Source organism: Tachysurus vachellii, chromosome 2 (genome assembly GCF_030014155.1).
Source record: "Tachysurus vachellii isolate PV-2020 chromosome 2, HZAU_Pvac_v1, whole genome shotgun sequence".
Taxonomy (NCBI): Eukaryota; Metazoa; Chordata; class Actinopteri; order Siluriformes; family Bagridae; genus Tachysurus; species Tachysurus vachellii.
Window position 1 is genome coordinate 12,081,671 of NC_083461.1, and position 25,418 is coordinate 12,107,088.

The window sequence follows — 25,418 nt, forward strand, 5'->3', positions numbered from 1 at the left end:
AACGAGAGAGAGGGAGAGGGGGAGAGAGAGAGGGAGAGAGAGAGAGAGAGCGAGAGAGAGAGAGAGAGTGCAAGAGAGGCGAACATGGCTATAGCATACTCTGTGTATTCTCTTCTTCCTCTTCTCTCTTTCCTGCATGAATCATCATGCCTCCATTGAAACACTGTAGAAAACAAGGCGGTTCCTTCCCCTGCTGCACTTGGACCTGAAACACACAGAGCTGCATTATAGTACAATAAAAGAGGGAGAATATTCCCTAATAACCTGATAACAGTGTGTGAGGTGGGGATTAAAACAGGGGAAAGACCTGTGCTCCTCTCTCCTCATCCAGCTCCATAGTCATGAGAGCCGATGTCCCCTTCTCACTGACAGTGGCGTTACGTCCCTGCCAGAAGAAGTATGCACACCTCTCCTTACCCGGGCCGACAGTCCGCTCAGAATTTAGCCTTTTTCCAACTGAGATAACACACACACACCCCACAGAAGATGGTGGTGATGTCAGCATGATGGACAAACAGATCATTTAATTACACAGCAAACTGAGAAACACACACACTTTACACAAATCCTCACCTGCTGCACTGACCATGTACTTCCATTTAACTACATATGTGTCTCCCTCGTGAAACTGCCCGATGCTCTGCTTAGGCAGCCGACTGCATCAGGGACACAAACGTCCAAACATTTAATACACAATCTGATTAATATTCTGGGATCATTAAGTAAAAATACTCATTAAGTATTTATATACTGCCTGGATAGTTTAAAAATCAACAACAAAATATGTGCTCTGTTCTGTACCTGTAGTCAAACTCCAGGATATGCCACACATCTACAGACAGAGTGCTAATCTCAAAGTTCCTCCTGTCATCTCCCTCCATCATACCGTAACCTCGTCCCACGTCCACGCCGTCCAGGACAGTCCGAACAGGGGCATGGGAGGACGGCAACATCAGAGACACATTGTATGGTCGGCATTCACCACCTTGCACCTCCTACAACACAACAAAAAAGAAAAAACTATTCCATGTTTTAAGGATATATTCCAATAAAGTCAGTGTCAACTAAAAGCCTCCACATTTCAACAGAATTAACCACATTTTACTCTTTTCGCCGAAATTGCGTCTCTTGCGTACATTGATTAATTCTAAACTATCATTAATATAAACACACTCACAAAACTCTTCATATCTTCAGTTTTATGTGCAATTATAAGATCTTACTGATGTACAGTAATACCTTGTGTTCAAGAGCTTGTATTTCATCATTGTTCTTTAAAGCCTTCTTGGAGTCTCTCCAGTCTAGAAACTTCTCCTTAAACAGTATAGTCTCATTGTGCTGGGTCACCCTGCCAAATACAGCCCAATCTGGCCGACCTTGGCCTTTCCTAACACAAACACAAACAAGAATCATAAATACTGCCACAGACATACTCATATATATTTAGACACGTGCCCGAGAAACAGACAGGTGAAGAGATGTGAGCTTTGTGTTTTTGGCACCGTCATGGCTACACTATGCCTTGTATATAAACAGGACGATTCTTGGCAGCAGTCTGGACAATAGTTTAGTATTTTATAACACCACACACACCATAACTCATGTCCTATGATAAGATTTACTACGGTTTATAAAGAAACATTCCAGCATTTTCAACCACATCTGTAACGTGAGAGTTTATCGAATTTCACAGATCTCTCTGGAGTTGGAATAGAATTACATTAAAAGTCAGTTGAGTTTGTGAAAATCTCTTAAGAACACTTTTATAAATAATTCACTTACACGGATTTGGATTTTAATTTACAAATCTACGATTATTACTATAATCTACTATTTTGCCATTTAGTTTTTGGACTACTTTTTACTCAGGAAAAGATTTCTGGTTGATTTATTGACATTCATGAGAGTTTTAAGTTAATTGCAACGCCACACATGCAGTAGATCAGAATAAACAAATATGAAGTAGTTATTTAACTCCAATTAACACAGAACAGAAAAGAGAATTTACAGAAACAAATTATACTGTGTGTCTGGGTAGAAAGCCCTGACTCAAAAGTCATTCAATTTCGCAATACAAGTTACAGACCTTGGGATAAGTGAGTTACACTCTCCTGGATCTAACGGGTTGATATCACAGGTTGTGTAGTCAAAAGTCCCATTCCAGAGGTGCTTTGCCAGCTGAAATGCCACTTTCCTTTGTGCCAATGTCACCTCTTTACCATGCCACACATACACCTCACTGCCAAAATCAAACACCAGCACCTACAAACACATAAACACACACATCAAAAATCTGTGGTTCATATAATATATGTGTGGAAGTCTAGGGAAACTCTTTACATGGTGAAGTTGACAGCAGGAATCTGATTACACACTGAGCTGATTAGTCTGATGTCCATTTCACTACAGCCTGTAACCATCCAACAACTTGATCATAACCTAAAACACACAGCTAGCAAGGATTTAGTCATCTTTAAGCAGAATAACTGCATTTAATTCTGAAATTAGTCTTTGCAGTAAGACTAAAAGCAAGATACAGTAAGTACAACTCACTTTCTCTCTCTCTCTCTCAAGGTGTTGCACTATGTCATATCACAGGCAGAAAAACCCTATTTTTTTTGGCAAAAACAAGAATGATTTTCTGTATGCTAGACTTCAGCTACAATGACTTGATGGGTTTCCTCCAGACCACCACACATATGTAAAGTACATGTAATGTATATGCAGCTACTTCATGATTGTTGTTAACAAACATGGCCTGACCTCTGTAGGGCTGAGCATGGAGCAGCGTGGTACTCTACCCCAGAAATCATCATCAGGAACCAGCTTGTCCTCACGCAGCCTGTAGACACAGTTTGTCTCCACTATGGCGGTCTCATAAAACTCATCTTCCTCTGGAGTTCCTGCAACTGTGATGTGCAGAAAACTCCTGTTAGATACTAAATACTGCTCTCACAGCAGCTTTCACCATCCAAAATGTAAAGAAGCAGCATAACCTGAGCTCAGACAAGTGTTTAACATTTCATGCACAGAGGCTTGTAATCATGTAATACAACAGCCTGTCACCTTGGTAGCTGGTCTGCCCTCCCAGAATCTTCCAGAATTCCTTGGATGCATGGCTCTGGGTATTGATACCCTCCTCTACGGTGTGAACATAAGAGGCTCTGCATCCAAGGTCATGCTTGGTCTGGATGAATGTAGCCATTTCTGCAGCCTGTATATAGGATAAAGCTGGTTTAAGAACATTAATGTAAGCCATGATGTAGTAAAGATGTACAAAACAATCACAGACTAAACAAGACTTCTCTGTGAGAACACATGGGCTGCTATCCATGGCAGAGGGCTACGAGCAAAAAGTAAGCTGTAAAACTGGAGAATTTCTGAAGTAGGTCAAATACATCTCCAGACCGAGTTCAATGACCTCTCTAGGTTTAAACAACACAATGTTTAGGTCTGTGTGACGGTGCTCACTTGTTGAAATGTTTCCTGACTTTTACAACTGACTTCCTGCTGCTGTTATGACATCAAACCAGCTCTGTGGTTAATTTTTCTGACTTCCTGCACGTGGAGGACTTTATCAAGCAACACACACAGGCTATTCACAGACTATTTTATCACTCTACAGTGTATATCCTGTTGTGAAATGTTATATAGAGCATAGCGTTATTTAAAAAAAATTTATAAAATGAAGAAATGTTTGGGAGACATGCGTGTAGATAAACACTTACTTTGGCTTTCTCAATGACATTTGCGAACTCTCCAATCCAGATAAAACAGGACTGGTGTGTAACCAGGAGGAAACAATCGCCACTGTTCAGAGAGGAAGCTCTAGGCTCCACTAGCCTCGTCTGGACATGCCGTCGACCTAGTTCATTTGAAAAAGCAGAAAAAAAATGTTAATCGTTGCTTTCTCAACACTGAAAAACATTGTTTGACCCCTAGACAAAGAAACTGACAAAATCCTGTAAGCTCATGCCTTAAAAGAAAATGTCTTCCAGAGCCAATATAAATCCTCCAACATTAACAACCTCAGTAACAAAAACAATATGTCTCCTGGACAGAGTAAACATAAACTTAGTGCAACACAAAACCCTAACAAGTTCCTAATACGTACAGGTCTTACAGCAGTCTTCATACACGGCTGCTTGTTTTGTGTTCCACTGATATTACATTTGGAAATATGTAAGTTAAGTAAAGATACAAGACATTTTACACAAGTGTCTTCCACACTGGAGATCTGTTCCCTCACTTCAGTCTTAAGTGACTGACCTTTGACCTGCATGAGCATGATGGCCTTGTAAGGCATGGCACTGTTGTGGGAGCTTTGCTCGGAGACCTTCACACTCCGCAGACTCACACTGCTGAAGTTCTCTTTACTCGCCAAGCCTGCCAGAGCCACGGCAGAGAACCCACTGTTTTTACACACTGAGAGAGACAGAGAGAGAGAGAGAGAGAGTCACACACACACAACATTGGTTTACAAAACTGAAATACGCACTCACGTCAAGCACACAAAATATAAAAAAAAAAACTGTAAAAACCATCAGCAAATAAACATAGCACTTCTACCATGTGTGAACAAATGCATGCCTGATGACAAACACCCTGTCTTCTCTCTCTGTAACAGCCTACTTAATTTGCTAACTCAAGTGTTTTTTCACAGACCCTCCCTCCGTCCATCACTCACTCTTCTCATGAGTGATCCTCTTGCTCTCTAGCACACCAATGTTAAGCCTCTGCTCTGTGTACTCATGTCTGATGTCCTCTCGTGCAGCCAGCATCTTCAGAGGATTCCTGGATGACTGCACATTTCGAGCTGGACGTACTGCACGCTTGTGTTGCACCATCTCTGAGGTCAGCCTTAAAAAACACAAAGGTTTGAGAATAATGCTGAGTCATGAAAATGGATCAAATAATATATTCAGTTTTTGTATAAGTTTTTTCCTTATAATACTTCTTTAATTGTTACCTCAGATATATGACATTAACACTCAGAGCCACATGAGTCAAAAGTGTTCTTACTTTGGCATCTGAGTTCCAAAGATGGCATCAAAGTCATCGTCGATCTCCACTTTACTGCTGATATTGGCCAGTTCCTCAGTGTGTCTGTAAAACTTATCAAAACACTCATCGTCCAGAGTCATGACCTCTTTAACCTTCTTCTCGGTTACTGTAAGTGTCGACTCAGGAAGCCCACCCACTTAAACAAGGACAAAAACAAAACTTACATTTATTTTCAGGGAAGGACAAACAAACAAACAAAAAGCTATATATTTCAAGTCAGGGCTCCTGTAGAGGAACTTACTCACCTTTACTGTTTAGCCGACCCAAGAAGGACTCCAGCTTCTCCAGCTTCTTGTCTGACTCGAGTTTTACATTGTCTCTGACCTCAATCTCTGCAAAAGCATTATTATTAAAAAAAAAAGAAAAAAGATATTTTTCTTGAATGAAGAGACTTAAAGCACACACGATGAGATAAGAAGTAGAATTAAAAATGAAAAATTCAAAAAGTAACAAAAAAAAAAATTGGGACTATATTCATCAACTAACATCTGTTAGGATGCAGTTATAAGATTTGTTGTGCTGTATGTGTGTGTTGATGAGCAGCATTGTGTGCCTTATCGCATCAGGCCATATACATATACAAGATGGAGAAAACATAGGCTTACGTACACAATGTTGTAACAGTTATTCAATTATTTCCTTAAAATAATAAGAAAACAATGCATATTTGTTATATTAAATGATATCTTCATTTAATACAATGCATTTCACAAGTAGCTGGTTCTGATTATCTTTAAAAAAAAAAAAAGGACCAATGAGACACCACTTAATTTTAAGATTAGATGTTACTGCTATTCTATTCATTCTAAAACTTAAACTGAAACATAATACAATCATTAAAAACAGGCACACACGCGCACACACACACGCACAAACAAATCATCTGAACAGTAGATGTATGAGGAGGAGTTTACCTTCCTGGGGTTTGGAGATGGCATTCTTGTTTTTGACTGATGGAGTAAACACTGGCTTTGTAAGCACCATGGGGGCAGCGAGACCTGAAACAGAACATAAGTTCAAAGAAAATGACTAATCTGCATAGACACGTGCCTACAAATGATATAATCAAATGTCACGATGTACAACACTCCTAACAAAACCATGTCTCTTGCACAAATCCATTATTCACAGTAACAGACAACTGGACCATTGTGAAGACGAATGTCTGTGAATTTCTATTTTATATAACAATGATTAATAATTCTTGAATAGTTTTAGAATAGAACTTGGAAATAGAAATAGATTTGGGCAAGACACAATATACATAACTCTCGGCAATTATGTAAAAGAATGTGCTGGTAAATAAGCTGATACGAGACCCTCACTGACCTTTCTTGACCATACGACCAGCCACAGTAAACTGTGTTGAGTCATTGGCAGCTCCATAACCTTTGACCTTCCAGGCATCTTCTTGAGCTGTTATGAGCTGTTTCCGTTCTTGGACGGACATCTCTATGCGCTCGAATTGCTGACTCTCCTCTACCTCATCCCCTATCCTCTGCAAAATAAACAAATAAATACATACATAAATTCAATAGCAGATTCAACATGCGGATCACACGGTCAAGTTACTTTACGTAAAAACCTGCAGTTTATAGTGTTTTTCCAAAAACACACACAAACTTAACTACTATTTGAACTGAACATTAATAGAATCTCTGAAAACTTACTGAAGGTTAATATCACTAGAAACATAGGGGATGTAACCATGCAGCCATAAGCAGTTCTAATCCACTATTCCATTAATACTGGATTAGACAATCTAACAGCTATAAACATGTGTCTGTGTGTAAGTACTGAATTTTCTATTATTATTTATTTTTAAACACACACACACACACACACACACACACAGACACACACCTAAACCATCCCCCCCCCCCCCACCACACACACACACACACACACACACACACACACACGTGCATATGAGATAATCCAGGCACCTTGCGTCTCCAGGGGTGACGTTCGTCTGCCTGCGTGAGCAGGGATTGTCTCTTCACAGAAGAATGGGAGGGAAGAGGAGGAAAAGATATGGCAGGTGACGAGAGAGTGGAAAGAGAAGATGACAGATGAAAGGATGCAGCTTAGACCAGAGAAGTTCCTAATAACAGCATAGGTAATAAACCTGACACTTTGTTTCAACTCTCACATTTAGCTCATCTCAACAGCGTTAAAGATCTACAGCTAGCTTTAGTATCAACAAACACATCACTCACACTTACAGACACACTACCACTCAGCAAAGGTACATACGCTGGTCTGAAGTAAATCAGAGAACAGAAACAATTGGAATAGAAGCAAAATATAATAGAACAGTGTGAAAGAGAAAAATATATGGAGTCTATCGTGTTTGAAAATTCTAAAATTCAAATCTATTCTATAATATAATATAAACAAATGAAAGGCCCAAAATGAAAAAGGTCAAAAGAGAATATAATAAAATGAAAGAGGACATTATGAAATAGAAAACAATAGAAAAGAACAAAGAACAAAATCAAGTAGATTAGAGGAGAATAAAATAATAGAAATATAAAATAGTATAGATAATGTGAGGAATAGAATAGAAGTAATAGTACAAGTAAGTAAAATTAGGTAACAGAATGGTGTTGATGTCAGTGGATAAAGAAGAAAACTAGTTTCTAGTGCCCTGTTCTCTACAGCAGTAGGTGTTTCAGTAAAATAAGTGTTAACCGTAGAAAGTTCTGCAAATAACCGCTCACACAACAGCAGCAAATTGACACCACAAGCTCTAATTACTGCTATAGAACCTACAGTAAATTGTTCTCTGGAATAAAATGTGCATGCAATTAGATGAACAAAGACAAAGCATGTTCATGGAGGAGTGTGTGGCAAGGTTCAGGAGAGGGAGTACATTTGAGCAGAGCTATTCATGACTAGAGCGGTGTTTAAAATTACAAAAAAAAAAAAAGCACCAAGTTCCAAACAATAAATCGATGATTTTATTTGATGCTACAAAAAAATAGATAAGTTAGTTTGCAGAAGAAGGTGTAGGAGGCAGGGATGGAGGGCAGGAGTGCAATGCAGTTCATACACGAGTAATAATTATTGCCTGTACTTGCTTGCATTTATACAGCAATAAAAAATAAAGATGGAACAATGTCTGTAGAGTTATGTTTGCATTGCAGTGTGACAGTAACCAGGTTCAGAAGATCATTTGTTCTCTCTCTCACCTGGGAAAGGGGTTCGATGGAATCCAGAGACTCAGAGGCACTCACAGGTACAGAGGAAAAAGTGGAAGAAAAGACAGGATCCTACAGCAGGCAGGAAAGAAATGAAGGAAGCAACAAGACAGAGACAACAGAATAAGGAAATGTAAAAGAGGATAGGAGGAAAAGGGAAGACAGAGACAATGTCTAAAATGCCTATATAAGTATAGAAATAGAAGTGTGTGTACGTGTATATACACACATGCATGCAGTGCACTTTAACAGGGATGCAGGACACGAGATACACAATAAGTCCAAACAATTTACCTATTTGTATAAACTCTGTGCTACGCAAGCGATGTAGTCATGTCATATGGTTATCTAATATATTTCCTTTTCCTGCTGTTGACATGAAACCCATCATTTACTGTACAGTAAGATCCAGAACTGTCATGATTAAGACAAGATTACAAATGGATTAGTGCTACTATAAAGCTTCACGTGACACCTTAAAACATCTATCCATCTATATATCCAGCCATCCATCTTGTACATGGGTGTATAGTAAAGTCTACACAGTGAACAGACTGCATAGACTGCAGTACAGAGAGGTGACTGTACAGTGACACCTAATTGAAAAGATCACTCAAAAGATGGAATCTAAAAAAGGTAAAAAGAAGCTAAACATTAGTCTCCCTAACTATTTCCATCACCTTTGCCTTTTTAGAGGATGGATTTGTAATGAATATTGCATATTTTCTGTAAAGAAAGCCAAGCACAAACTCCAAATATATATCAAAGTCTACAAGGCAGCTGTGAGTGAAAACCATAATCTTGCCCTAACCTGTAGTAAGGTATCTATTAATATAATCTGCACAGGCTGTAAGCTTTAACAATGTGTAGCTGCTTCAACCACAAACAATGCAAAATATTACGGTAAAGTTTTTTTTTTGCAGTTAGTAAGCGCTGTCGGACCTGCATCCCTCTATCAAAAACCAGGCCAATGTTACAGTTTATATTACACAACCTTTAAAAATAGACACACTAACACAAGATCAGTAGAATAACAAAACAGCCCCATCAATCATCAGAGAAAGAAATAAGTCATACAGTGTTGTCGTCATGGTCACATAGTTTAGTGAGAAACACCAGTAAATCCACCAGCACAAAGTGATGCAAACAGTCAGGTCACCAGAACAGCAGTGTAAAAATACCAGCATAGCACACCCATCACCAATCAGCCATCACCTCGAGATGAAACACAAACACACAAAGCATGTGCTCTGTACCAGCGAGCAGTCTTACCCAGAGATGATCAGAGACTGCAAACTCATCTATCATTCCATTGCCCTGGAGAAAGCGACAATACACTTTTAGGAAACTCATAAGGGTTCTTCACCTGTCCTTAGGGAAGGTTCTACAGCATGTACAGTACAGTATTCTTTTGGAAGAGCCAAGACAATCTAATTAACCCTTAAAGAAAAGTTTTCCTAAGAGTGTATTATACTTGAAGCCATTGTCATAATAGTACATGGAATGTACACCATGAGAAATAAATAAGATTACAGATTTACAAAAGATAAAAAAAATATATATATATATATACACACTACACACACACACATTCATATAAAAACATAATTAAATATATGTATTTCTATATTTATTTATAATATATGTATTTTATATAAGAACACTAATTTTATTCATATATATATATATATATATATATATATATAAGTATATATATAAAAAATAATTAATATATGTATTTACAAATATCTATTTTTTCTTTAAGAAGACAGATATCATATTTTCTAATCCTGGGCTTTGTTTTCTCCTTCTATCCTACAGTTGTTTTTCGTTCTCTACATTTCAAGGCTCTAGTCCATCATTACCTGATAACCACCTTTTTAGAAAGAAAATAAAAAAAGAAAACTTTAGGATACAATTGTTTTTGCTTTCTTATTATGCGATAATCTTTAACATTTGGCCCAAAAACCAAACACCACAAAGGAAAAACCCCTTGAGTGGCCTAAAGATCCCACAAGGATATCCTTCAGTAAGGTTAAACAATTCACATTACACATGAGGCAACAATCATGCACAAGGAAAGAAAAGAATGGAGGGGTAAAAGAATTAGGCTACTAGTGAAGGAGGTTTATTAGTAATGCAAACAGAGAGGTAACTATTACTGTGACCATTATCATTATTATTATTATTATTATATGGGCGGCCAAATGCCCTAAAAATTCCCATAGAAATACACTGAGGGAATCTTAGGCTCGCGCTCAGCTCTCATACACGCCTGCAAGCGCAGGCTCTCTCTCTCAATCTCATAGTCAATGTACATGTTAAGTAGACTCTCAATGCATTCACCAACCATTCGCTTCCAAAAGTATTGGCACCCTCTGTACACATGCCTCATATAATATCAGCACTCCATCTATCCACTTGCATACAAAAGTACTGGTGCCCATTCTGACCGCTCGCCTTCAGAAATATTGGCACCCTGTCTATACACTTGTATACAAAAGTAATTGCATCCTTTATGATAAATATTGGCACCCTATTTATCCACTTAGTTGTGGATATATCCACTATTAGTTAGGCGACAAAGGTATCCGTTTTACCTTCTTCTTAAATGTTTGCTCCACCTCCCATAGCTGAGCATGTCTCTCTGAAATGGCCACTTTGACAACATCCTGCTTCTTATTGATCCTGTTCCTCCAGTCTTCCTCACCGCTCTTCCTCAGTAGAGCCAGCCTGTTCACACAGAAATATCGCAATAAGCACTTCAGTATAACAGCAACGGCACATGCTGAACCGAACAAGGTTAAAGAAACTTGTGGCAGACAAGATGAGCCTTTATTTATTGCAGAATATATGCAATGGCTCTTAAATAGTATACTTTGGAATATTAATATGTATAGTCATATACCCATGTAATGTGCAATGCTCAATGGCATCTGATTTGGTGCCACTCTAACCAAAAGCAGATCTCAAAATGTATTAAAGCATTACTGTGTGACTCTTTTCTAAAAGAAGAAAAAAAAAAAAAAAAAAAAAAATCACAACTGATTACACAAAACTCATGGGACTGGGAGAGCTTCCAATATTGTAGTGGCAATGGTGAAATGTAAACACAATTTTTAAGAAGTGATGTTTAATTGTAGCAGCATGGAGAACATCACCATAATGTCACATCACGGCTATATACGACAACAAAAAAAAACATGAGTCATGGAAGATAAGAGTGAGGAAGAATGACATCTTTTGAGTATGTAGCCAGCTAATTAACATATCAAGTTATTTACTACTATGATGGTTTTAAAGCTGCATCACTTTGCACAATAAAACAACCAGCAGTTTGTACTCATATAGCTCATATCTGCAATCTTAGCTCTACAAACATTAGTACTACAATTACCTTTAACAAAACAAACAAACAAACAAACAAACAAACAAATAAATAAATCAACAGAGCAGTAAAAAAGCAATTTAAATCAAAATCAGTTGGCCAGATAGTAAAGGGGGTTTTTATGTGTTTTGTCAAAAGAGAACACAATACAGACATGTCCACGTTCCTTAATCACATCTGTAGGATGTACTGTACAGTAGATGCACTAAATCTGTGTGACTTGTTCAGTGAACAATAACGGAACGCTGGGGTATTTTTACTGTCCTGGGATAATTTATAACAGCTGCTGAAATACCAAAATAAGCACCTATGATGAGGTGATTGGAGCCGTAACCAAGTCTAAGGACAAAAAATGTAAACAGGAACAATTTTTTTGCAACAAAGTATTTTTAATATGGTAACTCAGTTTCATAAACTGTTGTGAAATTATGAGTGAAAGCAACACACTATAAAAAAAAAAAACACCAAGTTTTTTTATGCTAAATTTCACTATTCTGTCGTTTACTTTTTTAAAAAAAATTTCTGACTCTATTTCTCTCCACTGATAAGAACTGTAACGTTGGCCCAAAAAAGTGTCCTGAGAGCACATCTTTCAATCACACTCACCCTCAGATACACAACAGTTAGCCTACATTATTGGTTAATATTGTCAGGGTGAGACACTGATGCGAATGTCTCCACAGACTGCTTTAGAGTACTATGTCCTGGAAGCTTCCACCTCCTGTAAACATTTAAGTTATCATTCTATGACTGATTAACACTTCTGAGACACACAGCCATATATAGAAATGTCCAAAGTGTCCTGGCTTCTGTCACATCTTATTAGCATGCACTTCACATTTCCTTTTAAGTGAACACAAGTTAATGTTATTCACTAAAACTCTATTTCCTTCACTATCATTAACAATAAAAGCATTTTCACTTGCACATTTTAAGATAAGGATATCTAAAGCATAACACCAGTGTTTTAAACATATACAGATACAAGTCTCTTCCTTTCACATGTAAAATATACTTTACATTCAAAATACAAACGAACAAAGACTTATGAGTTAAAGCCCAAGAACGCACACACATGCACAGAGCAACTCACCTCTCTTTGATAGATATCTGTCTTGCCGACATGTCTGAAATTTCCTCTGCGTCTTCTGCGTCGTGTTCTCTCTCTCTGGTCCTCTCCCTGTCCTCTGAGACAGCTTCTCTGCCGGACTGGAGCAAATGCTGTGTGTGCGTGTGCTGTGGGAAAGCAGTGCTCCCGTTCGACAGCTGAGACGCACTCGGAGCTGCTGCAGCTCTCACTGAAAGAGCCTGATCAGGAAGACCTGTTGCACAGAAGACATGCACGTACACACAGGAAACGGTTAGGACAGCCTCCGTTCATACAGAGAGCAGCTAGACAGACACACTGAGGTCGGGTGTGTGGTTTTCTCCTGCTCTGTCCTAGCCTGTTGTTGAGATCATTTTACTATCCGACTGAGTGTAACAGTGTGCCGGTTAATTTACAGATTTCAGTTCAGTTAAGGTGTGAGAGTTATAAACATCTTTACATTCAGATACAGGAAATCTGCAGAACCGCAAGCTTGCATGGAAACAGCACTGACACAGCTGGAGGTTTTTTCTGTCTCTGTGACATTTACAGTCAAATGCAGACAACAAATCATATTTTAAGCAATGGTCTGAATCTGTGACGATATTATTGATTGTTGTAATTATTTACAATTGATTATTGATATTATTGATTGTCTGAATCTGTGACGATATTATTGATTATTGACAGCTTGTTTCTGAAGGCCATGCTCTCATAATGAGATGAGTACAGTTCATTAACTTTAGTTCGTTAAAGAAATATACTCAGAGATACAACTGCTGCTTGTCAACATCATATAAACTGAATAATCACTAATCTAACCTACAGTACACTGTTCTGTTTTGTGTAAATACATCATTCTTATATTTCAGTCATCTGTGTTGAACATCTATCATAGACAGGGTGGATCCATAGCCATGTCTGAGCCAATATCACTGGATCACACATCCACTCCTTCACAGGCTCATTTGCACCTAACTGCTATTTAACATGAGAAAGCTATGGCTTGTTTTTTCTAAGACGTTGTTAATAAAACATGATGGGATTGGGAGACCGGAACGAAGTTGACCAACTGTAATTACACAACCGATAAAAAAAAGTAACCCAACACTGGGATTGAACATAAACCTGATCATTTCAGTTAATTCTGGTTTACCGCTTCAGAAATGCTTTGGTGAAATGGAGGATCTGGTCTGAGGATGAGGAGGCACAAAATATTCCATGCAAAGACTGCAAGAAGGTTCAGAGCAATACATTTTTACTTAATTATTTTTTAACTTATTTTTAGTTAAATATTTTTGGAGTGTGGTAAAAAAAGCTTAGCTTACTTTGGTGAATTAGCTTGCTAGCAGCATGCTCAATAATGATAGAGCATTCAGCACATCAGTCTATACACATGTTGTCTTTTAAATCAGTGTTTTTTTTTTACACTGTTGCTCTTTCAAAGCTGCACAGGAAAACATTGATAAACCACCTAAACCACATTAGGTACAGATTTAACATTTTGTCAGTGTTGCAGCACTTCCTTGTCACATAAAAAGGACAAAAATACATGAAAAAACAATCTACTGAAGAAAACACACTAAATAACCCTACCTGCCAATCCTGATAATCTCTGATGTCCATCTGTCTCCTGGAGGTCACATGAAGTCACTGCCTCTCTGTCTGGCTGCTTCTCTTTCTCCGAAGAAGGAAGTTTCCTCATACACGGACCCAGGCTGGACTCCTGTCTCTCAGCTCCAGGCAGCTCAGAGGCACCTCTGCCTGGATGTCGCCAAGACGGAACATCTCGTTCAGTATAGCTGTTGGTCACACTGGGTTGGGTCAGATGGATATCACCTGCATGGACTGTAGAAACTGTGGTCGATTTTACAGCAGAGGAGGAGGAGGTGAAATGAGAGCCACCTCCAATCTACAGATAGATAAAAAAAATCAGAAGAATTACAAAGTCAAATAAGAATATGCACATGTTTGGTCACAGCTAACACAAGATGCACCAAATACATGCTTCACAGTATTCTTCTTCAGTAAATACATAAACGTCACAAAAAAAAACAAAAAAACTTTTCCATACTTTCCAAAACACTTGTCCATAAGAAAATACTCCAGGGTGCAATATTCAGCCAACAGATCAATGACCAGTGCAGACGTATATAGCGATACATTCCAACAAACACAAATGCAACATACAGTACACATGACTTTATATCAATAGCAACTCCTCCAAACAAATTTATGTATAAAAAGGTCCACAGTCCCATAGAATCCTAGTCAACTCACTATTAAATCTAACTAGCACCTTGTGGGACTATGATTTATACAGTAACACTAACGCACATAACACACTAAAAGCCTATAGTTTTACTGCGAGCTGAGTAAAACTAAAGCAGATGAAACAACCACACAGCTCTCACATGGTCCAGATCACTCAGTCCGTCTGAGAGCCACATCTCCTCCTCATAAAGATCAGAGTTCGAGCCATCCTGCACCAAAGAGAAGCATCAAGCACAGCTGTATTTGTGTGTGCATGCAGAGTAAAAGCAGTAATGGTAAAAGGGAAAAGCGTTGTAAATGACGCACTAACTGATCTTTTACAATTGATTTAAAGTGATTATTTTATACTGTGTGTACACCACTTTTTGTTTATGAACTGTAACACAATATGCCAGGGGAGATGGCTGTCAGAAACCTTACAATTATGGTGTCAAGTACTTTTGTTTTAGTACAATCCTTGAGTCAGGTGACATTTTTATTAATAAAAGATTGTTTTGCCACTTTCAAATGGTGATAGGAAGTAGCTTGCAATGTCAGGTAGTGTAACCCGGAAAAATAATCAAAAGTAAGAGCCTTTACAGGATGCAGTTGTACAGGTGGTCCAGAGCTCTCGTCAAGACTGATTGCAAACATACCAGAATGTGTTACACAAAATGGCAAAAAGTTTGTGCACACCTGATCATCACACCCATGTGTAGCCTTTACTTAAAATGTTTAGATATTTGAAAGCAGTCAATATACACACACACTATACACTTGCATAGGATTTACTTGTATGCTGTTGCAGTAAGAGTTCCCATTTGTTGGAAGTAAAGGGCCCTTATAAACTTATTCCAGCATAACAGTGCTCAGTTTGGAATATTTGCCAAGGTTGGAAGAACTTGTGTGGCCTACACAGAGCCCTGGACTCAACCCTAATGAACACCTTTAGGATGAACTAGAACTACACCACAAACCTCCTCTAGTGGAAAGACTTCCTGGAAAATTGGAGGTTGTTATGATAGCAAAGCAGCGGCTAAATCTACGTTCAAAAAATGAAGATGAATGAAACGGTGTGTTTAAAAACCCAAAAGGAGGTGATGACTGGGTGTTCATAATATTGTACAAAGTGCAGCTCTAAGCTGCCACTGTAGATCCAAACCAATACTCGAATAGTTGTGGGAACACAAAAACCACTTGTTTGGCAATGACCTTCTCTGGGTTTAAGACCTGTAGAAAGAATGTGGACTAAACGAAAAATCTATATGCATAAAAACCTAATCATATAAAGGAGCTGGAAACATGCAGCATGGAGGAGTGGCTCAGGATCCTCTACAAGTAATTCCACACTTGTAAGAAATTACAGGAAGAGGCTCAGTGTTATGATGTGGCTTGGGGTGGCTTCACCCGATATTGCATGTTTTTATGTTAATTATAACTATACAGTCTCACTTATTTTCATGAAGGATAGCAATAATTCTGGAGAAGACTGTAGGTGTCCTGTATTACTGTTATACACATTTAAGTTCCATTTATAACACACCAATGATGTAAAAGTGTAAAACCATTCCACACCTGCTCCACCTCTCCGGGTATGATAGGCTGGGTCTGGTAGCGAGCGTTACTACGCCGTGCCCGAGTGTCTCTGTGGCGGATGGGGTTGACACCAGACTGCTGGGTGAGTTTGTTAAAGATGGCCATTTTCTCTGCCAGGCTGAGAGTGGACAGGTCAGGCTCCTCCTGGCCTTGTTCAGCTGGGTGCGGCTTTTCCACCTCTGCTGTCTCCTGCAATCTGGCCTCTCGTGCTTGCTCCCTCACCAGAGAGCTAAGAAAGGAATTGCAGCACAGAAAATATGTGAGTGAGAAATGGGAAACAAAAACGACAGATAAAAAAGGAAAAATATAAAACTGAACATTGCCCGAGTCATGCACCGACTGTAGAGGAAACACCAGACAAAGGATTTTTTTAGTCCAGCAATGACAGTGCAATATAATATGACCAACAATAAAGCCACATTCATTCTACACAAAACTTTAAAATCAGGACAGTCTACTTTCATAACAATGTTTTAAACAATGTTTATGCACATATCAAAATGAATGCTGCTCATTATGGACAGAATTAAATGAGTGCATGAAAACTACAGTGACAGATATTCAGTGTAGCAGAAAGGGTCATAATGTTACAGCACAACCATGCAGGTCTTACTAGAGCCTGAGGAAGTATGCTCTCAAAGCAGGACTGTCTCTGACATGTTTGCAGCACAGTGAACAAGTGAAGAATCTGTTCATTATCACAAATCACATCTATGCTTATTAAAGGTATCTACAAGAGATCAACCAGTTTGCTAAAGATGTAGATGTCAAATGACTTGTATGGCATGTTTATATAAAAGAAACCAGGGGTCTCTTATAAAATCTTTTTGTAATAATAATAATAATAATAATAATAATAATAATAATAATAATAATAATAATAATCATCATCATTATTATTATTATTATTATTATTATTATTATTATTATTATTATTATTATTATTAATAATAATAATAATAATAATAGTAATAATAGTAATAATAATAATAATAATAATAATAATAATAATAATAATAATAATAAATTACCACCAATGTCTATAGAACATTCACAATAACGAAGATGATTAATAAATGAATGCGTTAGGAAGTGGAGTGGCTTACATACTCCAAGTAAAACATTACAGAAAACTTAGGCCAGAAGCAAAATCATGCACATGGATCTTTTTTATATTTTTTTTTCCCCCTCAAATAAAAGAAAGCTCATAAAAATGGGGTGCACGATGTTTGAAATCCAATGTTGACATTTGAAATCACCAAAACAAACACGCCTTTAACCCAAATGGGTGTCACCCCTGTTTTGATAGCTCCACCCCCCCACATACATACGTAACCCAGGCAACTATAATGGCGGAACCTGCTGGGGCAGCTGGCCGAGGGGATATTTTTTATCAATAAATGAACTCAAGGAGTAATACTATGGTAATACAGGTCAAATGTGTTTTGTGGTACTGTGTGTTGTACCATGAAAGGTTTAGCTTCATTTCACGTGGAAGGCAAAGTTCAACACCTAGAACCCGAGGCAGAGGTAACGGCAGGTATCCGCCATGTCAAGGTTTCAATCGCTTTTGGCTAAAGTCAAACATTGAACACTCTCTCCGCCGCATATTGACAAGACACACCCCTTTCTGCTCATTGGCTACACGTTTGTTTTGTTAGTTGGCCCGAATCAGTTTTCTGAAGCCTCTCTCAAACATTGTGCACCCCACCTTTAAGGAATGACAGATCCACATAGAAACCTTTAGGTATTTCTTTATAAATGAGGCCCCCTACTTTTTAAAAAGAGTAGTGTACAAATTTTTAAAAAGTGGCAGTACTTGTTCAATCCACACGAGAGAGCACTGCACATACAGATAGTTCATGCTTAAAAATAATACCCTACTAAAATAACAGACCTTTCACTTCTTTTGCTGCATCCAGACCACAAAGCTGTCTAGTTCACATTACAGAGCATGTGTTAACTACTGTGCTATCTACATGCTTAATGCGATGACATTTAGACACATTAGTATCCATTAGAGTGACCATGCCTCTTCTACACACACATTCACACATGCTCGTGTGTAGGTGTGTGTGTGTGTGAGAACAAGAGAGACGCCTGGGTACCTGTGTTGGGTGACTGTGCTGCTGACTACAGTGGGACTAGGAACACGTGTTACTGAAGAATGAACAGATACAGTCTGTGACAATGGACCAGGGGAACTTCACAGGACAAGAAAAGAAAGAGTGAGAAAATAAATTTAAAAAAAAAAGGGGGGAAAGAAAGAGACAGAAGAATCACAAATAAGTCCAAAGGAATGTGACTGGTAGATTTGAGCAAATGTCCACAGACAGTCTGAAATGATGTCACAGCACAGCAGACAGGTCAGTGTAAAGTAAAATTCAATAAAATTAAATAACTACCTGACGAAACAAATTCAGCACAAATAATGTGCACACAACTGAATAGCAGAGCCATTTGTAATGGAAAAAGTAATGATATTCCAAACTCTTAAACTTTTAAACTAACCTACAGTTAAGGAAGCCATCATTAAAAAGTACTTTGTACTGTATGCACTTTAACAGGAACAGCTTTACATCAAATTCTTAAATCAATGATTAATTAGCAGACAGTCACATGGCATTAGTACAATGCATAAAATGTGAACATTACCTGAAGCTCTTGTATCTACATCAACATCAGAATGGGAAAAAAACTATGAACTTATTGATCGGACCATTTCAGATCAGAATGTTGCTGCCAGAGGGACTGGTCTGAGTATTTCAGAATTTGCTGATCTCCTGGGATTTTCAAGTACTGGAAAACATTAACTGTCCAGTTTTTGTAAATCTGTGCCCACTGTACCCTCAGCTTTCTTGGCTAATAGAAGCAGGATCTGATATGCTCTTCTGCTGTCCTAACAAATACACCTCAGGGTTGTAAGCATTATGCATGATGAGATGCTTTTCTGCTCACTCGGGTTGTAAAAAGTGCTTATCTGGGTTACTGTATCCTACTTGTCAGCTCGAAGCTCTCTCAACAACACACCATTTCCACCCACAGAACTGCTGTTTACATATTGCTTTCGTTTTTCATAATATTCTGTAAACTCTACGGATTATTCTGCATATGAATTCCAGAGGAAATTATGAAACACTCAAACCAAAAAATCTGGCACCAATAACTGTCAACAAAATCAAATTTTCTTCCCTTTTCTAATGTCTAATGTGGACATTAATTGAATCCCAAGGTATCATCAGTACCTTTTTTAACACTTTTTTTAAACCAGAAAAAGGTGACAAGACATATTTTTGAAGCAAATAATTTTTTTGGCACTTCAAACAAAAGTATCAGTAACTTCATTGCTCTTTCCCTGGCTCTGTGCTTAAAAATATAAATATTGCTTTAAATATTCTAGCAAAATCTCTACTAAAATCTCAAATAATGTTTTTGCCACACTGCTCATTTTTAATTGTTTCTGTAAAGGTCTTACATGAAAGACACACCTACTACTGGAGAGGCATGAAAGGAAAATGTGTTCTGTGCTTTGTGTTTGTCTTCTTACGTAGCGGCAATGACAACTTCCTCTGATGTGATGGGCTGGGTACGATAGCGGTCCTGACCTCTTCTTAGTCTACGTGCTAAGGCAGCATTTTGGTTTTGTGCCTTTAAAGCTGCACCATCCACACTTTTCTCCAGCTCCTGAAAGTAAAACACAGTAAAAGCTCCACATGAAAAATGCAAGATAAATACCTTCCCATTGCTCATAATTTTTGTGAGCTATGTGACAAAAATGTGTACATACTTTTGAGCATACCAACACACAGAAGCAGGAAGACACACATTCACACACATACCCTGAATAGAGAGCGTTTGGCAGCAACACTCATCTTTGCTCTCTCATCCAACTTCTCCTCATCCACTGGGAGAAGAAGGCGAATGACCAAGAAAAAAAAAAAAAAAAAAGAGAGAGAGAGAAATCAAGTTGGAAGGAATATTCGTGAGAACAGCCTTCTCAAAGCAAATACCTCACAAAAGCAACACAAAAAGTGCAGCACACATGGTGAAAAGATTTCAGGCACAGAGAAACACATTCCTGCACTTCACTCTCGAACCAATTACAGGCAAATTATTTCTGTTGTCAACAAGTGGAGGCCTTCTAATTAGGTCACTGACCATAACCAGCTGTTACAAAGCTGAAGGCTACTGCAACTTAATTTGGACAAGATCTCAGACCAGCAGGTGGGACGATACTGTAGTTCTGACATCATCTGTAAAGAATGGTTATCCGACACAGCCTCAAGCTATGGGAAGGAACATTTGCTCAGATACAGTGTTTCAGATAAGAGAGTGAGCTTGCGTGCTGCAATTCAACGGCATATAAATATTTTAATATCCCGATCTAGAACTGGGGGGATTGGTGAAGATTTGAAAACTTAAATAACTGCTAATATATAATTTTTGACTAATTCTGAGCTATTAAACTTTGATCGAGAACTATGAGCAAGTATCAGTATCGAGAGAACACCTAGTCTGACGACCATCCGAAACCTTTTGCCTTCTTGTCAATCTCTGCGCTACAATATCGTCATTATAAACATTATTGTGCCTGGATATCTTGAGCCTATTGCTTATAACCAGAAAACAGCTGTAAGTCTGTAACACTGCTGAATGAGTAATGCCACTGCGTGTCTCATCACTCATACACAGATCTGAAATCAAGGCAAATTTCTTGATGGCCAGTAATCAGGTTACATCATCCTGTTCGAATAAGCAATCCTCCCAAGTGTGTTAACAAGCCGTAAAAATGCATTTAAAGACTTGTTTTAGAAGGAGAGTGCACAAACAAATCTGCTGTGCAGACAAAAAAAAAAATAAAAAAATAAATAAAAATACAGTTTATGTACTGCAACAGTTCCAGATTAATTAAAAACAATAATAAATTACCTTCAGTGATTTGTGGTTCTGGGATTGGGCAAGACCTGTGGAGTGCAAAAACACAATCTTAGGACATTCAAAAGCTCCCCAAAATATCAACTTAATTCAGGCGTTGCAAGCTAATGAGCTAATCAATAGGATGGAAGAGGACAAAAACCTGAATAGCTATAATATAATTAGTCAAGTGAGCAATCAGCAAGCTTTAAACGGACAGAAATGAACAGGAGAAAAGAAGATTAAAAGCAGAAGCAATTGATGTTAGGCAAATCACATGCGATTAAAGCTAAAATCCAAAAATAACACACCAGAGTACTACAATGACCCTTACTAAAAAACATTGGAATAACTGCTGACAAATATTATATTGATCACTGCAAGTGTAGTATTTTAGTAATGTGATTATTGTGGGATTGTTGGTGAGGACGAATACTATGATTGGGAACCAACAGTTAAAAAAGCAAGCCAACCTGCTCCTTACAGGATGATACATCACTCAACACTCCATTCAACAGAAGTACAGATCATGTTTTAGTGCAACATTCTTTATTGATTATGCATGATCAGTTCGCTCATCGACCCCACCTATCAGATTCCTGCCACTCAGATGATGTGACTGGCTGAGTTCTAAACCTCTCAGAAGTCTTTCTAGTCTCTTTCGCATGGGGCGATAAGTATCGCCGAGGCCGACGGGAAGCTCTGCTGCCACCTCGCTCACTTCTCCAGGGCACCTCGGTGGACGCAGGAAAGCGCTCTGCCCTACCACAGCAGGATGGAGTAAGCAAAGAGAAGCATTGGATGAAGGAAAAGAAAACTCACATCAGTGCAGGATCAAGAAATCCAGAAAGGCTGAAAAGTTACAAGAAATCGGGCAATTATTAAAAGAGCACTTGTATTTCTGGCCCCAAGGAAGAATAAAATTAATGAATGACTCAAGCCACATTGCAAGGCTGAGAAGAGTTAATAAGAAACTAATAAAGAAACCACCAATGGTTAGTATTACTTCAGTTAGAACAGCAAGTGATTAATTTCAGTTTTATTGAGGTCTCTTGTTGTTTAGGAGGTTAATGAAAGCCATTTTAGTATCGGTCAAGGTTAGTCCCAGAAGTATACGGAGCAGTAGATTCAAAGAACAACGTACTGTTCAGGTTTTTGGGAGTTTGTTGCACTCTCGAGATAGGAGTGGCGCAACTGAGCTACAGAAACTCTCATGTCTACTGGAGAATGGTCTCTGGTGGCCTTGGCCTCTTGAGGTACAGCCTCTCTGTTGCGAATGGCTTTCTGGCTAGTAGTTTCAAGAGTGGTTTGAGGTCTGCCTGAGGCTGATGGGTATCGACTCATTTGCTTAGTTGGATCTGGAGCCCATCTACCACTTGTTGCTGGAGAAGAACCTTGGATGCCTGATGGCTGATCGGTGGTACCATGTTGGTTATTCCAGCCATTAGGTGCTCTCTCCTGGGCCTGCCTGGCTCTCGCATACATTTCTTCAGTTGCTTGAAGTCGAGATACATGTTCAGTATACTCCTCCCTCTGTGACCATCGCCCCTGCCTTCCTCTAGGTTCTCCTACCAGGACTTCCTCTTGGCTTGGTGCAGTGCGCACCTGGTGGCGTGCCACCAGATCTGTATCGTAGGATCTTCCGGGTTGAATGTCATTGACATGTCTCTCTCTCTGACTGATCTCAGGGGTCAAAACTGCTTTCCTTTTCTTCAGAAGCCCCTCTGCCATTGAACGACTACTTGTTTCCTCTACCTTCATTTGAGCATCTTGCCAAACCTGGGGGCAAGAAGGCTCAGTGCCAATGGAGAGGTAGCCATGGCATCCAGGGTCCTGATTCTCAGCTTGCCCAGTGCGAGATTGGTGCAGCTGGGATGGATGGTAATGGAAGTGGGATTTTGGTTCTTCCTGGTTGGTAGTGGAAATCTTTGCATGACTGCGGTACACAGGGTATTCTGATGGGGTACTGAGCTCTGCACTTTGGTGTGATGGCCTGTCATGAGTCAGTCTCTCCCTGACTCTGATTCTTCAGAAGGAGATACAAAAGGTTAACAAGTTAGAGAATGAAGGAACTGAAACAAAAGAAAACACTGCACAAGGAAGGCAGTGACGAATTCATGTTGCCCTTTTTCTGATCTAAATTGTATTATACGTATTAAGGCATGGCTGGATTTAGATATAGTTCCGTTACCCTGATAATCTATGAGAAAACATTAAGAATTAATCATCCCTGTAGCAGCAGTAATGAGAAACATGCTAGAACTGAAATAATCTCCAGACATACTATAATGAATACTTGAAGCTGAAAAAGTGAATGTGGATTTAATGACAATTGGCAGCAGTATAACCAGAATTTCATAGTTTATTTTTTTCATATAACTCATTTTAATCATCATCCACCATAGGTGGATGAAGAATAATGGAGAAAACAAAAACAAAATTGGTGTTTAAGGAAAAAGATTCAAAATGTACCTTTTGCCTTTGGCCTAACAAGGATGTCTAGTAGGACATAATGCATTTATGCATTAATGAAGCACTTCATAATAAGATTTGCTATAATGTTTGCTCATTTAAGGCGTTTTTGTTAAGAATAACAGTCCAATAACAAAGTTTGTAGCAGATGGCATAATTCAAACATTTTTGTTATTTTCCATAAATGTGGGTGCTTCACGTAAGCAGTTTTCCTCATCATTGGATGCATTTGGTTAATGGTTAGTGCATTGGAGGCACTAACCAGGCCCAATATTTGGTTTCTCTCCATCAACAGGACACATTGTAATCTGGGACCCTATCAAAGATTGAGCTTTTGCAGCCGAGTGTTATAATATTGTCTATATAGAGAAGTCTCTGCCTGTATCACAGCTCATTTGCTAGCTCTTTTACACTCTCAGAGATAGTAAAAGTTTCATCCAAGTCGAAGATAAGCTAATGATTTACACTCGCAAAACTAAACCCATTAGGTCTCTTTGGTACAGTTTTTCCTCAACAGATTAAATATAGATCTTTTTTTTTTCCATGCCTTTAAACTGACACCTAATTAACAGTCTTAAAATAATGCTTTATACAGTATAGCCAAAATAATGGGCGGGTTAATGATTAAGAAAACCTGCTTAGACTTAGATATAGAATAATAAGCTTATGAAATCCTGACACTAAATATACCACAGGACATTCCGTGAGGAACCTTAAACCAATTAAGTGTTTAGTTAGTCAAATACAAACCAATGAGACTGCGACAATGTAAATATATTTTATATCCAGACACTAAACCCAGATGTGATTCTAAACAGAAGGGCCTATTATGATGAGATACTCAATATGCTGAGAAAATATCCTATTTCATTTCTTAGTCATAGATTTAAGAATACGATGTAGAGTTCACTGACTCATTGCACCAAATACTTCACTCTGAATGTTGAAATACATTGCAAATCTTTCACCCTGTTGGGATTGGCCAAAACGAGGGAAGAGAGAAACAGACTAATGGATAAAAACCAGGAACACAATTTGTCAATAAAATAAGCATTTGGAAGTTTGGTATTGAGCATTTCAAGTCTCACAAACCAAGTGAAAAGAACATTAGAAAGTTAGATTCAATTAAACTGTCAAGAAACACAACAGCTATAAGACATAAGTTATGCTTAAAATACAAAACCACAAGGAACAATCTTCTATGAAACAAGGAGCAATTAATGCTTGTTGGATTAACTGGTGCATTAAGACAATTAGTGACTAGTGGGGTTTTTTTTGTGCTAATGTGGAACCTAAAAATGAACCACACATTGAATCAAAAAAGAGAACAAAACAGGACTGAGGGGGAAAAAGTGTGTCAGGGATGACTATGAGTAAAGCAATTAGAGGCCCAATTCAAAAATTTTAATCCAAACCCTTCTCATAGAGCTATAAACATAGG

At 38.4% G+C, this 25,418-nt stretch overlaps 1 protein-coding gene across 13 annotated transcripts in view; it reads right to left on the reverse strand.

Annotated features, from left to right (window-relative positions):
- LOC132863955 (supervillin-like) overlaps positions 1-25,418 on the reverse strand; it is a 66,466-nt gene that overhangs the window by 6,690 nt on the left and 34,358 nt on the right. For 4 of the 13 annotated variants that reach the window (XM_060897149.1, XM_060897067.1, XM_060897105.1 and 1 more), the window contains 29 exons: positions 22,650-23,531; positions 22,094-22,267; positions 21,521-21,555; positions 20,431-20,495; positions 20,139-20,275; positions 18,700-18,795; positions 16,571-16,820; positions 15,157-15,225; positions 14,339-14,654; positions 12,749-12,977; positions 10,868-11,000; positions 9,540-9,584; positions 8,259-8,339; positions 7,011-7,061; positions 6,394-6,562; positions 5,979-6,062; positions 5,310-5,396; positions 5,023-5,200; positions 4,688-4,860; positions 4,270-4,425; positions 3,729-3,865; positions 3,067-3,214; positions 2,764-2,909; positions 2,087-2,262; positions 1,240-1,387; positions 802-995; positions 574-656; positions 308-456; positions 100-205 (listed from right to left, as the gene is read on the reverse strand). In XM_060897149.1, the coding sequence (XP_060753132.1) occupies positions 100-205; positions 308-456; positions 574-656; positions 802-995; positions 1,240-1,387; positions 2,087-2,262; positions 2,764-2,909; positions 3,067-3,214; positions 3,729-3,865; positions 4,270-4,425; positions 4,688-4,860; positions 5,023-5,200; positions 5,310-5,396; positions 5,979-6,062; positions 6,394-6,562; positions 7,011-7,061; positions 8,259-8,339; positions 9,540-9,584; positions 10,868-11,000; positions 12,749-12,977; positions 14,339-14,654; positions 15,157-15,225; positions 16,571-16,820; positions 18,700-18,795; positions 20,139-20,275; positions 20,431-20,495; positions 21,521-21,555; positions 22,094-22,267; positions 22,650-23,531 (4,697 nt within the window). The remainder of the gene's footprint in view (positions 1-99; positions 206-307; positions 457-573; positions 657-801; positions 996-1,239; positions 1,388-2,086; positions 2,263-2,763; positions 2,910-3,066; positions 3,215-3,728; positions 3,866-4,269; positions 4,426-4,687; positions 4,861-5,022; positions 5,201-5,309; positions 5,397-5,978; positions 6,063-6,393; positions 6,563-7,010; positions 7,062-8,258; positions 8,340-9,539; positions 9,585-10,867; positions 11,001-12,748; positions 12,978-14,338; positions 14,655-15,156; positions 15,226-16,570; positions 16,821-18,699; positions 18,796-20,138; positions 20,276-20,430; positions 20,496-21,520; positions 21,556-22,093; positions 22,268-22,649; positions 23,532-25,418) is intronic. The other 9 variants (XM_060897140.1, XM_060897170.1, XM_060897080.1 and 6 more) reach the window with 8 other exon arrangements.